The 12,521-nt window shown below is 40.3% G+C and overlaps 1 protein-coding gene across 2 annotated transcripts in view; it reads right to left on the minus strand.

The window, feature by feature from the left end:
* The window catches only part of PHTF1 (putative homeodomain transcription factor 1), a 214,143-nt gene that overhangs the window by 70,271 nt on the left and 131,351 nt on the right, over positions 1–12,521 (minus strand). For both annotated transcript variants that reach the window (XM_077481561.1, XM_077481560.1), the window contains one exon: positions 994–1,266. In XM_077481561.1, coding sequence (XP_077337687.1) covers positions 994–1,266 — 273 coding nt within the window. The remainder of the gene's footprint in view (positions 1–993; positions 1,267–12,521) is intronic.

Consider the following 12,521-nt stretch of genomic DNA (forward strand, 5'->3'; position numbering starts at 1 on the left):
TTTACACAGCCTGGCCACATAGAGAGGCCCAACATGCAGGGAGCACCATCAGATGTTCTAGGGACATACATTTCTAATCTAATTTGACTACCTATTACACTTTTGTGAGGCACTCTAGTGTTATGGATGTGGCATGGATGAGAACTGATGTGGAATGGATGAGTACTGATGTGGCATGGATGAGAACTGATGGGGCCATGGATAAGTACAGATGTGGCATGGATGAGCACTGATGTGGCACGGATTAGCACTGATGTGGCACAGATGAGCACTGTAGTGCAAACAGATACAGCCTACATAAGCATGGCAACAAAGTTCTGAATTTAGGAGGAGGGCAAGTTTATTGCCATACCATCTCAGGAAGTTGCATTTGTGGGATTTTTAGGGGTGCTAAGAGAATACCGAAGATGCACTTATAATAAAGTGCTGCAGCACATTCTTTTAAAAATAGTTCTTTAGGAAACACCTCTCAATAGAACACACAGCCCTGACCTTAAAATGAAGCTCCACCCAAAAGGGGAAGCTCCACTTATCTGCCTCCTCCCCATTTGGCACCTTTTGGGGGTAGGGGGAGCGGGTACCTGTTTTAAGCCCCCCCCCCATCCTTCCCCCGCAGCCGGTCCAATTAGAGAGCGCAACGTGCTTTGTGCATGCACAGTAGGGAGTGGCTTCTCTGCCGGTTTCCCTTATTGGAGATGTCAGCAGCACCACGTGATAGCCGATTGAAAAATTGGCTCGGGTGAAGACACCGCTGGATTTCTGGACAGGTAAGTGTCCTAATATTAAAAGTCAACAGCTACAGCCTGGAGCCTGGTGCTCCTCTTTAAAATTAACCACCAAAATCTAAGAAAGATTTCAAAATATTCTTCAGGGATCTACAGCGGAGCAGAACAAGTATATTGAAGTGCAATTCTCTGAAAATTATGTATCAATGTCATATGGCTCATACAGATAACAATTGAATCAAATGAAAACATATTGATTTACACCAACCTGTTTATATGTTCTTTCTGCTACACACATCAAGAAGAAAAACATCCACGAGAGGCAGATTCGCAGCACGAGGTTAATAGTTGATAAAATCAATAGCAGTGGGGTTGGAGAAGCGCCACAGAAAACTGCTAAAAGCTCCTTTCCAGTCATTGAAAAGATCTGTTCCATGTCCCGCTGATGACATAAGTGGAAGAGGAAGGGGAAGACTGCCACAGCTACAGTTACTGCATTTCCCAGCATCTGGTAGCCTGTGCCATGTTCATAGGATCTCACCTAGATGTTACACAAAACACATAATAATAGTTCTGGACAAATAAAGCATACATGTTTCTTTGTTGGCTTAAATGCTTAAATACTTTTTTCATAAACCATTACTAATACACATTACCTAAGGGCATCTTTACAACAAAACTTTGTATGTATATATATATATATATATATATATATATATATATATATATATATATATATATATATATATATAACTGTCTGCAAATTCTTGCTTATTAGAAACGAAGTCTAAATGCTGTCCAGCCAATCAGATTCCAGCTATCATTTTAGTAATAAAAGGAACACTTCCAATTGCTCTGTCCTTCAATTTTTGTACATTAATAAAATAGTTCAGCTTTTTCTGAATCCACCATGTGATAAATTAGCATTTGTCACTGGCATTGGCTGACCAGATCATACCAAGCAAAACAAACTAAATCTTTGGATTTGACAAATAATTCAAAACTGATATTGTTGGGTTTTTTTCATGGGAAATAATTTTGACATAGAGTCCATTTATAAAACTGGTCAGAATAACTCTCCATTTTGTTTTTGGCTTATTTCTTTAATTAAAATAATACAGTTACATCTATTTTGACTAATACACTAATGACTTTTGTCAAAAAATGTCGTCACTTGAAACATAACCAGTTATTTACAATTGAAGGCAGAAGGGGGAGGGAGCTGGTGATGGCATTTTTTTCATTACATTTCAGGTCAACCTTCTGTATACTGGGGAAACCACCAACTACATTTCACAAGTATAAAAGAGCTAACTAAATGTGACCTAAGACCTAATACTATATATATATATTCCAACAATTTTACTATATAGGCTACTTGATAAAATAGCCAGTCAAAATTAAAGTGTTTGTTAACCCCAACCTAAAAAAAACATTGATCCTGTTCCCTTAAAGCAGGGGGTCTCAAACTGGTAGCCCTCCAGCCCTTGAAAAACTACAATTCCCATGAGGCATTGCAAGGCTCACAGTTACAAGCATGACTCCCACAGGCAGAGGCATGATGGGGCTTGTAGTTTTGCAACAGCTGGAGGGCCACCAGTTTGAGGCCCCTGCTTTAAAGCATGTTATGCAGCACAGTGCTTGTGCTGTGTCATTTGGCCCCCCGTAACACCTAAAATACCTGGCTGATCCTGGGAGTTTCTACCCTCCCCTATGTAAACTTACCACAGTGTATCATGGCTGCTAAGCCCTGACACCGTGGTCAGTTTACATGTCTCCATCATGTGCTGCTATCGGCAGCTCTCCCTGTGTCTCCCTCAGTCCTCCTCCCCCCTCCCCTACCTGTCTGTCAGTTCTCACTAACGCTGCTCTGCTCCTCTCCCTACTTCTTCAAAATGAACTGATCATTATATAATCAAAAATATCCACGCTTAGGATGGTGAACTGCAGTCTCCCTATAAAACTACACCAAAGTGAAGCAAAAAAATTTATAAAAATCTACAAAGGGATGATGGCGCTGTTCTAGGTAGGTATACTTTTCTATAGTAGGTGCACTACATATACACTAGGAAATGTGTATATATACAAACCTCTAAATAATAAAAAAAAATATATATATATATATATATATATATATATAAAACAACAACACTAAATATAAAGTGCAAAGTGCCTAAAAATAATAAATAGCATCAAATATAAAAAAGTGCATCAACATATAGGTAAAACAGTGCAAAATATTCCTGTGTAAAATTATTTTCTGACAGGAAATTCTCAAAAAATTAATTGTATATAAACTGATGTGTTTATAATAATAAGGTGCATGAAGAATAATCGATTGATAAATATAATGTCCACAATAGAATGTCCCAGTTGTGAATATCCAAAGTGCAATAATAAGCAGGAAAAAATGATTTAAAATCATGAAACACAACAACCACAGTCCATAAGTGAAAAGCTGTGTGAATACAGCAGGGAAAAAAGGTGACTTTTCAGTGCTCCCCTCCTTCTTCCACTTACCCCTCTTGTATATGCACTCACCAGAGCGCCTCACCCCTGCTGGGGTAACAGGCGTATAAGCTCCTTATCCAGAGGCTGGTATCCCTCTTGCCTGTATATCCCTGGGGTCCGGATAGTTATAAAACTGTCAGTAGCTTTTCCTCTCCACTGAAGATGGATCAGCAGCAGATAATCCACATGTGCAATATAAGATTAGCAGCGGGCAATCCACATATATAGGAAAGGATAGGCCTCATAGTGTGAATCCATTAAAAATATATTTATTTAAAATAGTAAGTCAAAAAATAGATATAACATCCGAGAGGGGGTTGATTTACCCCTCAATCGTAGGTGAGCGCCTCCGATGAAGTTCGTGCGACGAAGCGCGTAAGTGGGACTTCTCTTGGTATGCAATACCTCATTTCCGGCTGCTCCGAGTTTCTGGTTGCTGTGAGCCTGGCTGTGGAACACACGCTGCGCAAGTCGTGATTACGGAAGTCGGAATCGGGTTTTTGTATACGATTGAGGGATATTTCAGACCCTGCTCGGATGTTATATCTATTTTTTGACTTACTATTTTAAATAAATATATTTTTAATGGATTCACACTATGAGGCCTATCCTCTCCTATATATGTGGATTGCCCACTGCTAATCTTATATTGTACATGTGGATTGCCTGATGCTGATCCATCTTCGGTGGAGAGGAAAAGCTACTGGCGGTTTTATAACTATCCGGACTCCAGGGATAAACAGACAAGAGGGACACCAGCCTCGGAATAAGGAGCTTATACGCCTGCAGGGGTGAGGGGCTCTGGTGAGTGCATATACAAGAGGGGTAAGTGGAAGAGGAGGGGAGCACTGAAAAGTCACCTTTTTTCCCTGTTGAATTTGCACAGCTTTTCACTTATGCACTGTGGTTGTTGTGGTGCATGATTTTAAATCAATTTTTCTTGATTATTATTGCCCTTTGGATATTCACAACTGGGATAGTCTATTGTGGACATTATATTTATCAATCAATCGATTATTTTTCATGCACCTTATTATTATATACACATCAGTTTATATATAATTAATTTTTTTGAGAATTTACTGTCAAAAAATAATTTTACACAGGAATATTTTGCACTGTTTTACCTATACGTTGATGCACTTTTTTATATTTGATGCACTTTATTATTTTTATGCATTTTGCACTTTATATTTAGTGTTGTTATATATATATATATTTTTTTTTTTTATTTAGAGGTGTGGATAAGATACACACACTTCATAGTGTATATGTAGTGCACCTACTATTTTTTAGTACTGCACCATCCTCCCTTTTGTAGATTTTTATACATTTTGAATTGATCATTATATCATCCCCTCTGTCACACAAAAAGCTGTGTCCTAGTGCCTGTGCTTTATTAAAGAAAAGCCAATTTGTACCTGTTTTAACAGTGTCTTCCAGCGATCACATGACTCCGGGCTCTCTGCTCCTCTCCTCCCCGGCTGACGTCAGCAGGGGAATCTTGGCCCCACCCACTGGAGATATCACACCAGGAGTGCAGAGAGCCTGGAGTCATGTGATTGCTGGAAGACACTGTTAAAACAGGAAAAAATCAGCTTTTTTTCCAGTTAGTGGCTTAACAAACACTTTAAAGCCCAACTCCACTCAAAAGGTTTGTTTCATCATGGGTACAGTGTGAAAAGGATAGAACCCTTTTCTTTATCTACTGCCATCTCAGACCCCATTGAGGCACTTTCTCTTTACTTCCTGTCCTGATGACAGAGGGCCAGGGGAACAGGAAGCAATAGGAATTCTCTTTACTAGGATCAGAAACAGTCTTCTGGTATGTGGAAACAGATAGAATCTCTGTAATGTTTTTATTGATGTTTGTGACTCCCTGTCACAGCGACCCCCAGTCCCTAATTTCTTCTACCAAAGTCACTAGGCCATTGAGAAGGGGAATTCTTCCCAATCATGACAACAAACTGCCAAAAGTTCAACAAAATAGATTTGTGTGACTTAGGCAGTTGCAGTTAGTAACCTAACAACCAAAACTACTCGTTAGGATTTTAAAGGCAACTTTAGATGAAAGTAGTAAATTAAAACATTTTATTTACTACTTTGATCTAAAGTTGCCTTCAAAAGTTCCAAGCCTTTCCCAACCTATCCAACAATGAAAACAGTTCTGGACTTTGGTTTAAAAGGAAATAATTATGTCAGCATGATCTGAGAAACAGATAACAATGATGATGATTATTACTACTGCAATCCAACATCACTTTCAGAAATATATATGCACTGGGTAAGACAACGCATTGCATATCACTTCACCATGTAATAAACCTGATCACTATCAACTGTTCAGAATGAGTACACATAAAACACCACCAATCATATTTCAGGAAAATATACAACACATTTAAAAATGCAAGCAAAGTAGACATTGATTTTGTGATTTTGTTATTTTAATAATGCTGTAATTGTATTCTGTATATTGCAGATTCAAAACAACGTAATAACTGTATGATTTTGTAATTTCTAAAGCTGCAATATAAATACAAATGTTGTAAAGAGCAGCTGCTAAACTTGAAGTGTAGATTAATTAAAACAAATCCTAATGGTATCAACATGACAAAGGACGCTAAGTCCTGGGATTTGGGATGCCATGCCTTTTAATAATGTGATAATTACTGTTTTAACCTTTTTTGCCTACACACTGATCGGTGCTTCAAACATCCAGGTAGAATGTCAGCGATGAGTATTTGAAGGTCACTTTCACAATGAAAATGACAAATATATAACAAAAGCAGATGGTTTAGCAACTTATCACCTATAACTTGTTTGAGTCACTCTATTTATTGATGCAATTTTGTGAGCTAGATATTGCTTACCACTTCATTATGTAGTTCCTAGGAAATTTGTATAAATTCCTCAGTGCCACTTAGAGCCCTGATGCATTATCACATTTATAACTAATATAACCAGATGCCTGAACTCAACCTTCTTATATCTCTGCCCCAGCTGGATTCCCACAACTATTTGACTACACATGGTAGAGCTATAGTCGATTTATTTTTTTGGATAGAGTAAGGGAGGGTTATAACCCCTGTCAGATGTTTTTTTTTTTTGCACCATCTGTGTCCCATTGCGGAGATTTTCCTTCACTTCCTGTCCCATAGCCAAACAGTAAGTGAGACGAAATCCCTGCAAATTAAGAGAATTCCTTGGGGACCCCCAGATACCCAGAACTATTGTCCCCATTGGAAGATTTGCCCTCTATTACTTTCCTGGGGACAGCCCAAAATGTGGGATTTTCTTTTACTTTTAATACTAATGGTAAACAGGACAAAGAGAGAGGGTGAATCTCCAGATTAGGGGCACATACAGCAATAAAAAAATGTCAATCTTATCCCTCTTCACTCCAAAAAAAAACAAAAAAAAAAAAACAAGTTTTGCCTTTAGAAAAATTATACAAAATTAGTAATCAGGACTTAATTAAACAGTTGGAAATATTGTACAAACACTAAAAGACATTGGCATGGGCAAACCCAGTATAAGGTCTTGCAGCATACTACAGCAGTAATAACTGTAGTTTACCAATTTTCTTCTAAGCTGCTTAGACACATTTACAAACTATCAGTCATATTATTACTAGCATTAGTATTATTAACATGTTCTAACCATATAATGGACCGTAGTGAAGCTGAAAGTGTAGACAGACCTAGAATTGTTTTTAATATTATTCTGTAATTATTGTAACTGTATTGCAATACTGCAATAATTATTGTCATAAAAATAGGAAAAACTCCAGACTTTTCTTAAAGAGGAAGTAAACCCTGATGGGTTTACTTCCTCTTTTTTTCCCTGCAAAGGTAAAGCATAATGGACTACTATGCATCGCATAGTAGCTCATTATGTGTCACTTACCTGACACAGGAGCCAGCGAAGTCGCCGCTGATCCCTGTAGTCCGCCGCGTCCATCTTGCTGGTGGCGTCTCGCAGCTCCGACCAATGACAGCGGCGAAGCCGCGATGACGTCACTCCCGCGCATGCGCACGGGAGTCGCGCCTCGCAGCTCCGCCGCTGTCATACGGCGAGGCCGCGATGACGTCACTCCCGCGCATGCGCACGGGAGTCGACAAATTTGGCAAATCCATTCTTGGACTTGCCGCATTTAGTGCGCATGCGCGCCGCTGTCTACGGCGCATGCGCCGTAGACAGCGGTGCCCATTTTCGGGCAAATATCTCCTAAACCATATAGGTTTAGGAGATATTACTTGGACCTACAGGTAAGCCTTAATCTAGGCTTACCTGTAGGTCAAAGTTGTTTGGAAGGGTTTACTTCCATTTTAAAGAGACCGTTGTATTGCATTTGTGTTTTTTTATGTATATAATGTGTATATATATATATATATATATATATATATATATATATATATATTCTATCCCAGTCTCACACTAAAACATTTGTTGTGTTTATGTGTTTATTTAGGCTTTTCTGGTAGTGGGACATTTTTTCAACAGATCCCGGAGTGCTTACACAAGATATCCTCTCTGCTACCATTGTTTATACAGGTGTTCTGGTCAACTATAGCTCTAGCTTGATTTTTTGACATTTTTGACATCAGTGTAATGGGGCAGAGAAGAATATGCCCAAATGGGATTTGGCTTCTTAAAACTTTCCAAATAAAAGACAAGAACGCAAACTGAGATTAGGACTTTGTAATGATGTGACATCAAGGAAGGTCTCTGCCAGAATCTTAAGACACTTTTTGCCTGATCTCCTGCAATCATTAAAAAGTCCTCATTACCAAGGAGATTGTGAAGGTTCTATAAGCATTTTTTCTTGTTATAGGTATATCTGTCAGCTTTGTTTTATATTGATAATATTGTAATAGTTTTGTATGTAAAGCATTTTTTGTTTAGTAAAAGCACATTGATTTACCACAGAGGTCTAAGTTTCCTTGGTTTTACTGCAAGAACCTTTAAGATAGATAGACGCAAGCATTACATTTGGGGGCTTATGGCCTAGATTTGCACTAAAAATTCAACTGAAGCAGACCTTTTTTTCTTTGGTGTGTTGCACTAGGTAAAATGCTGCGTAAACTGTTTAGGAAAAGCAAGGCTGCAGAGGTTTCTGGTGGACAGAAGGAAGTGTGCAGCTTACCTATCTGGGCCAGAGACAATTAGTGGGAGCCTCTTGCTAAAGAATTTGCAAAGTATGCTTCTCCCTTGAATAAGACTTAGGGCGATAAAGTCTCAGATAATTTTGTAGGTTTTAGCCTTAAGGGGTTGGATTTATGTAAAGCAGAGAAGAGGACAGTGTCCATAGTGGGTTGCTACTTCCTCCTTGCTCTCTATACCAAATCACAAAGGAGGCATAAGGCAGATGTTAAGATATTAAAAGACCAGCTAGCAGTTTCTTCAGAGTGTGTTCGTTCCACTGCTAGTCGGGCTAATTATTTGCAAGAGCAGTGTGCAGCCCTCATGCCCAAATCAATTAATGCCTTAAGGAAAAAGAAGGGCCGTAAACCTGTTAGTAAAGCCAAGGTATGTGCCATTATTACATCCCAAAACTGGGATTGTGAGAATGTGCTCTCCTCAAATGATAGTGAGGAGGAGGAGATAGAGTTTCATATTTCAGATGATGATCACCCAATGGGAAAGAAAAAGTGTGCCAGATCTTTCATTACTAAGCATAGGAAAAGGCAACATGATAGAGAGGATATGGAAGATGGGGAGGTGCATTATCGCAACCCCAGAGATGTGGAATTTGAAGACGTATGGGAGTTTACACAAACTGAACTCTACGAGTTAGCAAAACAATACAAACAAAGGTCTGGGGATCCCCTATTGAGTTGGCTCCTATACATGTGGGATGGAGGGACGGACAGTGTTGTTTTGTCAGGTAAGGAAGCAGTGCCTATGGGAGTGTTAACCCATGATTCACAATTGCTTCAGGCAATGTGAAAAGCCAGAGAGTTCAGTGTGAATTTTTCACTGTTAGACCTGGTGAGAGATGGAATAGTCAGAGTATACGCTAGTCCTACTGACCTAGAAAATAGCTACTCCTGGAGAACGATCGGAGAAGGTATTTCCAGGTTATGTGAGATGGGTTGTATAATCGGATTAAATATGTTTCCAGAATGGATGGGTCCAGATATGGAACCCTTTATGTCTGTTTAAGGCGCTCAGATAATGAAGTCTGCGCCATTCAATCGCAGGGCTCCTTTATTGTCCTTGCTGGGAGGCCTGGGATTAAAACAGTAAGATTCGTGAAACCACTACCCTTTTAAGCCAGTTGGGGGAGCTAAAGAAGACTAAAACAAAACCTGTCAGGGCAGTAGATAAGGTCAAGGCCAGACAGGAAGAATAGAAGCAGAAAAGAACAGAGAAGAAAGGGAATGGGGTAGAGATGACAGGAGGTGAAGAGAAAACCAGGTTAGTTATCGCTAGGAAAGAAATGTGGGTGGACCTATTAAAGGCAAGAATACCTAAAGATGAGATTTCTACTGCAGAAATGCTGCAGGGGTGGAAACATTTATTGGGGAAAACTGTCAGGGTTAGGAACACTACTCCTAGTGAAGATAACATCAGCCTAGACTTAGAGAAAACAGAACAGACCCCTCCTGTTAGTCCCAAACCAATTTCCAAAACTGAACATGAACTCAAACCCAAATCCCTGTATTCTGGGGAGGAGTTAGAGAGAATCAGAAAAGAGGATTGGGAGGTTCCGTATCCTTTATTAAGGGAAGATGAGTGTCCTGTAATAGTAGTGAGGGCAGTGACAGCAGAAGACTGACGCCCATATGCACCTATCACTGTATAGTGGGGGAAGTCATCTTCTCCTACACATCTGATGGCTTCAGTCAATACTGGAACTGAAGTTACACATTTGAAAGGAAATCTTTCCCATAACAAAGGAGAATTCATTTTTGTAGAAGGTTTGGGAGGGCAAACCACAAGGCAAGGGATCAGGATTTATGACAAATGTTTTGGTATTAGAGTTACCTGAAAATATTCTATATTGAATGGATGTACTTCAAGGTCAGTCAATTCAGACTGAAAGGGGTACATTCACATTCGGGTATCCTGATAAAGCGTATGTGGTTAGAGCAGTGAAGGCTGTGGTCAGAGGTCATGCAAAATGGACCCCCGTCCACATTCCTCCACCAGAGAAGCCAGTCTGTCTCAAGCAGTACAGTTTTCATGGAGGCCATAAAGAAATTGGGGTGACAATTCAAGAACTGTTGAGAGTAGGGATCCTTAGACCTGCTGTAAGTCCTTTCTCATCTCTGGTGTTCCCAGTAAAGAAACCTGATGGGACATACAGAATGACTGTGGAGGTCTAAACAAAGTAGCACCTCCACTGAAGTCAGCTGTACTGGATATGATCTCAATTGTTGAGAAAATTGCTAAAGAGGCAGGAGAATACCATGTTGTGATAGGCTAGACCTGGCTAATGCTTTCTTTTCGATTTTGATAGACCCAGAGTGTAAAGACCAGTTTGCTATGATGTGGGACGGCTGCCAGTACACTTTCACTGTCCTTTATTCTCCAATGATTTGTCATGGACTAATTGCCCGAGATTTATGTACCCTGAATTTGAAAGTCTCTGTGTTTCACTACATTGATGGCATCAGGATCTCTTGGACAAAAGAAAAAGTAACTGAAGCACTGCACCTGCTGATACGGCACTTGGAGAACAGAGGAACAGAGGGCAAGCTATCAACAGAAACAAAGTCCAAGGACCTGCCACAGAGGTGAAATTCCTGGGAATGATGTGGACTGGACCACAGAGGAAAATTCCAGAGACAATTGTGCAAGCTATTCAGTCACTGTCTCCCCCCTAGTACCAAAAAGGAGGCACAGAAGTTAATTGGAGTTGTGGGATTCTGGAGATCGTTCATCCCACATCTTGGACTAATCCTGAGGCCTATATACAATGTCACCAGAAAAAAGTTCTCATGGGGTTCAGAGCAGAAGACTGCATTCTCATGGGGTTGAGAACAGAAGACCGCATTCCTTATTGCTAAAGAAGCCATTTTGCATCACCGGGGATTGGGACCCGTGAGATAAGGAGTACCATTTCAGGTGGGTGTAGTGGAGCAGGATGTTACCATATCTTGGAGTTGTTGGCAGCCAAAAGAAAAGAAAGGACAGGACAGAGAGCAATACCCATTGCACTAGGGCAGCTGTAGTCCAGGACATTGGTGAACTGGAAGTAGTACCTTCAAGAAAGAGGGGGTATTGCAGGGCTTGTTACTTTTACCAGCACCAAGCCAGATGAAGAAATCCCAGTGCTGCAGTCATTCCCCGTTCAAGAGGCTCCACCCTTTGAGTCCCTGTCAGAAGACATGAAGAAGTCAGCATGGTCCACTGATGGTTTAGCCATAGTAACCTCGTCTGGGCATAAATGGACAGCAGCAGCCTACAACCCAAGTACAGACACAATCCTGCAGGAGACCGAAATCGGAGGGTCCAGTCAGTATGAAGAGTTGACTCTTAACGAGGATCCTTCTTCCCATGTCACTATCTACACTGACAGTTGCGTGGTTTTTAAAGGACCGACAACTTGGATGCCCATGTGGAGGTCCAGTGAAATGATGATTCATGGAAAGGTGGTGTGGGGAGGCAAGGAAGTCTGGGACTACATCTGGAAGGAAGCTCACTCCCGGACCATAAAAATGGCACATGTTGACGCACATGTGCCCCTGATCCCAGACTTTAAGAACTATAACAGAGTATCGGATGAAATTGCCAAGGCGATCTTGTCTTGATGAACTTGGTCAACTGGGCCCACAAGCATTCTGGACATTTGGAGCAGAAAGCGACATATGAATGGGTACAGCAGAGAGGATTGCCCATATCCATGGACATGATAAAGACTGTAATAGGGAACTGTACAGTGTGTGGAGAAGTGTGACAATGGCCATTGCAAAAGTACTCCACATGATGCTTACAAGAGCTGTGGAGAACAAGGCCTTTGATGTTGGATATGTTACAAGCCTGAACTTCTAAATATCTTTTGCTAAAGACTAAAACACCTTCTCGTGGCGTAAATTGGGAGGGAGTTATACTCATGGCTAATGAAGGTTTAGAATGAGTGCTTTTAGAAATGAAGTAATATTCTATGAGGAGTCTGGGGAGTCAATGGTGGAATGTATTGCATCTGATGTGTTTTTTGAATTGAATATACAAGGAGTATATAATATGTATATTTATATCCCGCATGATCTATTTTCTCAAGAATAGAGTACCCTAGGCCTTGGCAATGTTCTTACCCAGCATCGTTACATAGAC

Source organism: Lithobates pipiens, unplaced genomic scaffold (assembly GCF_037356315.1).
Source record: "Lithobates pipiens isolate NorthernLeopardFrog02 unplaced genomic scaffold, aLitPip1_a1.2 Scaffold_16, whole genome shotgun sequence".
NCBI classification, from domain to species: domain Eukaryota; kingdom Metazoa; phylum Chordata; class Amphibia; order Anura; family Ranidae; genus Lithobates; species Lithobates pipiens.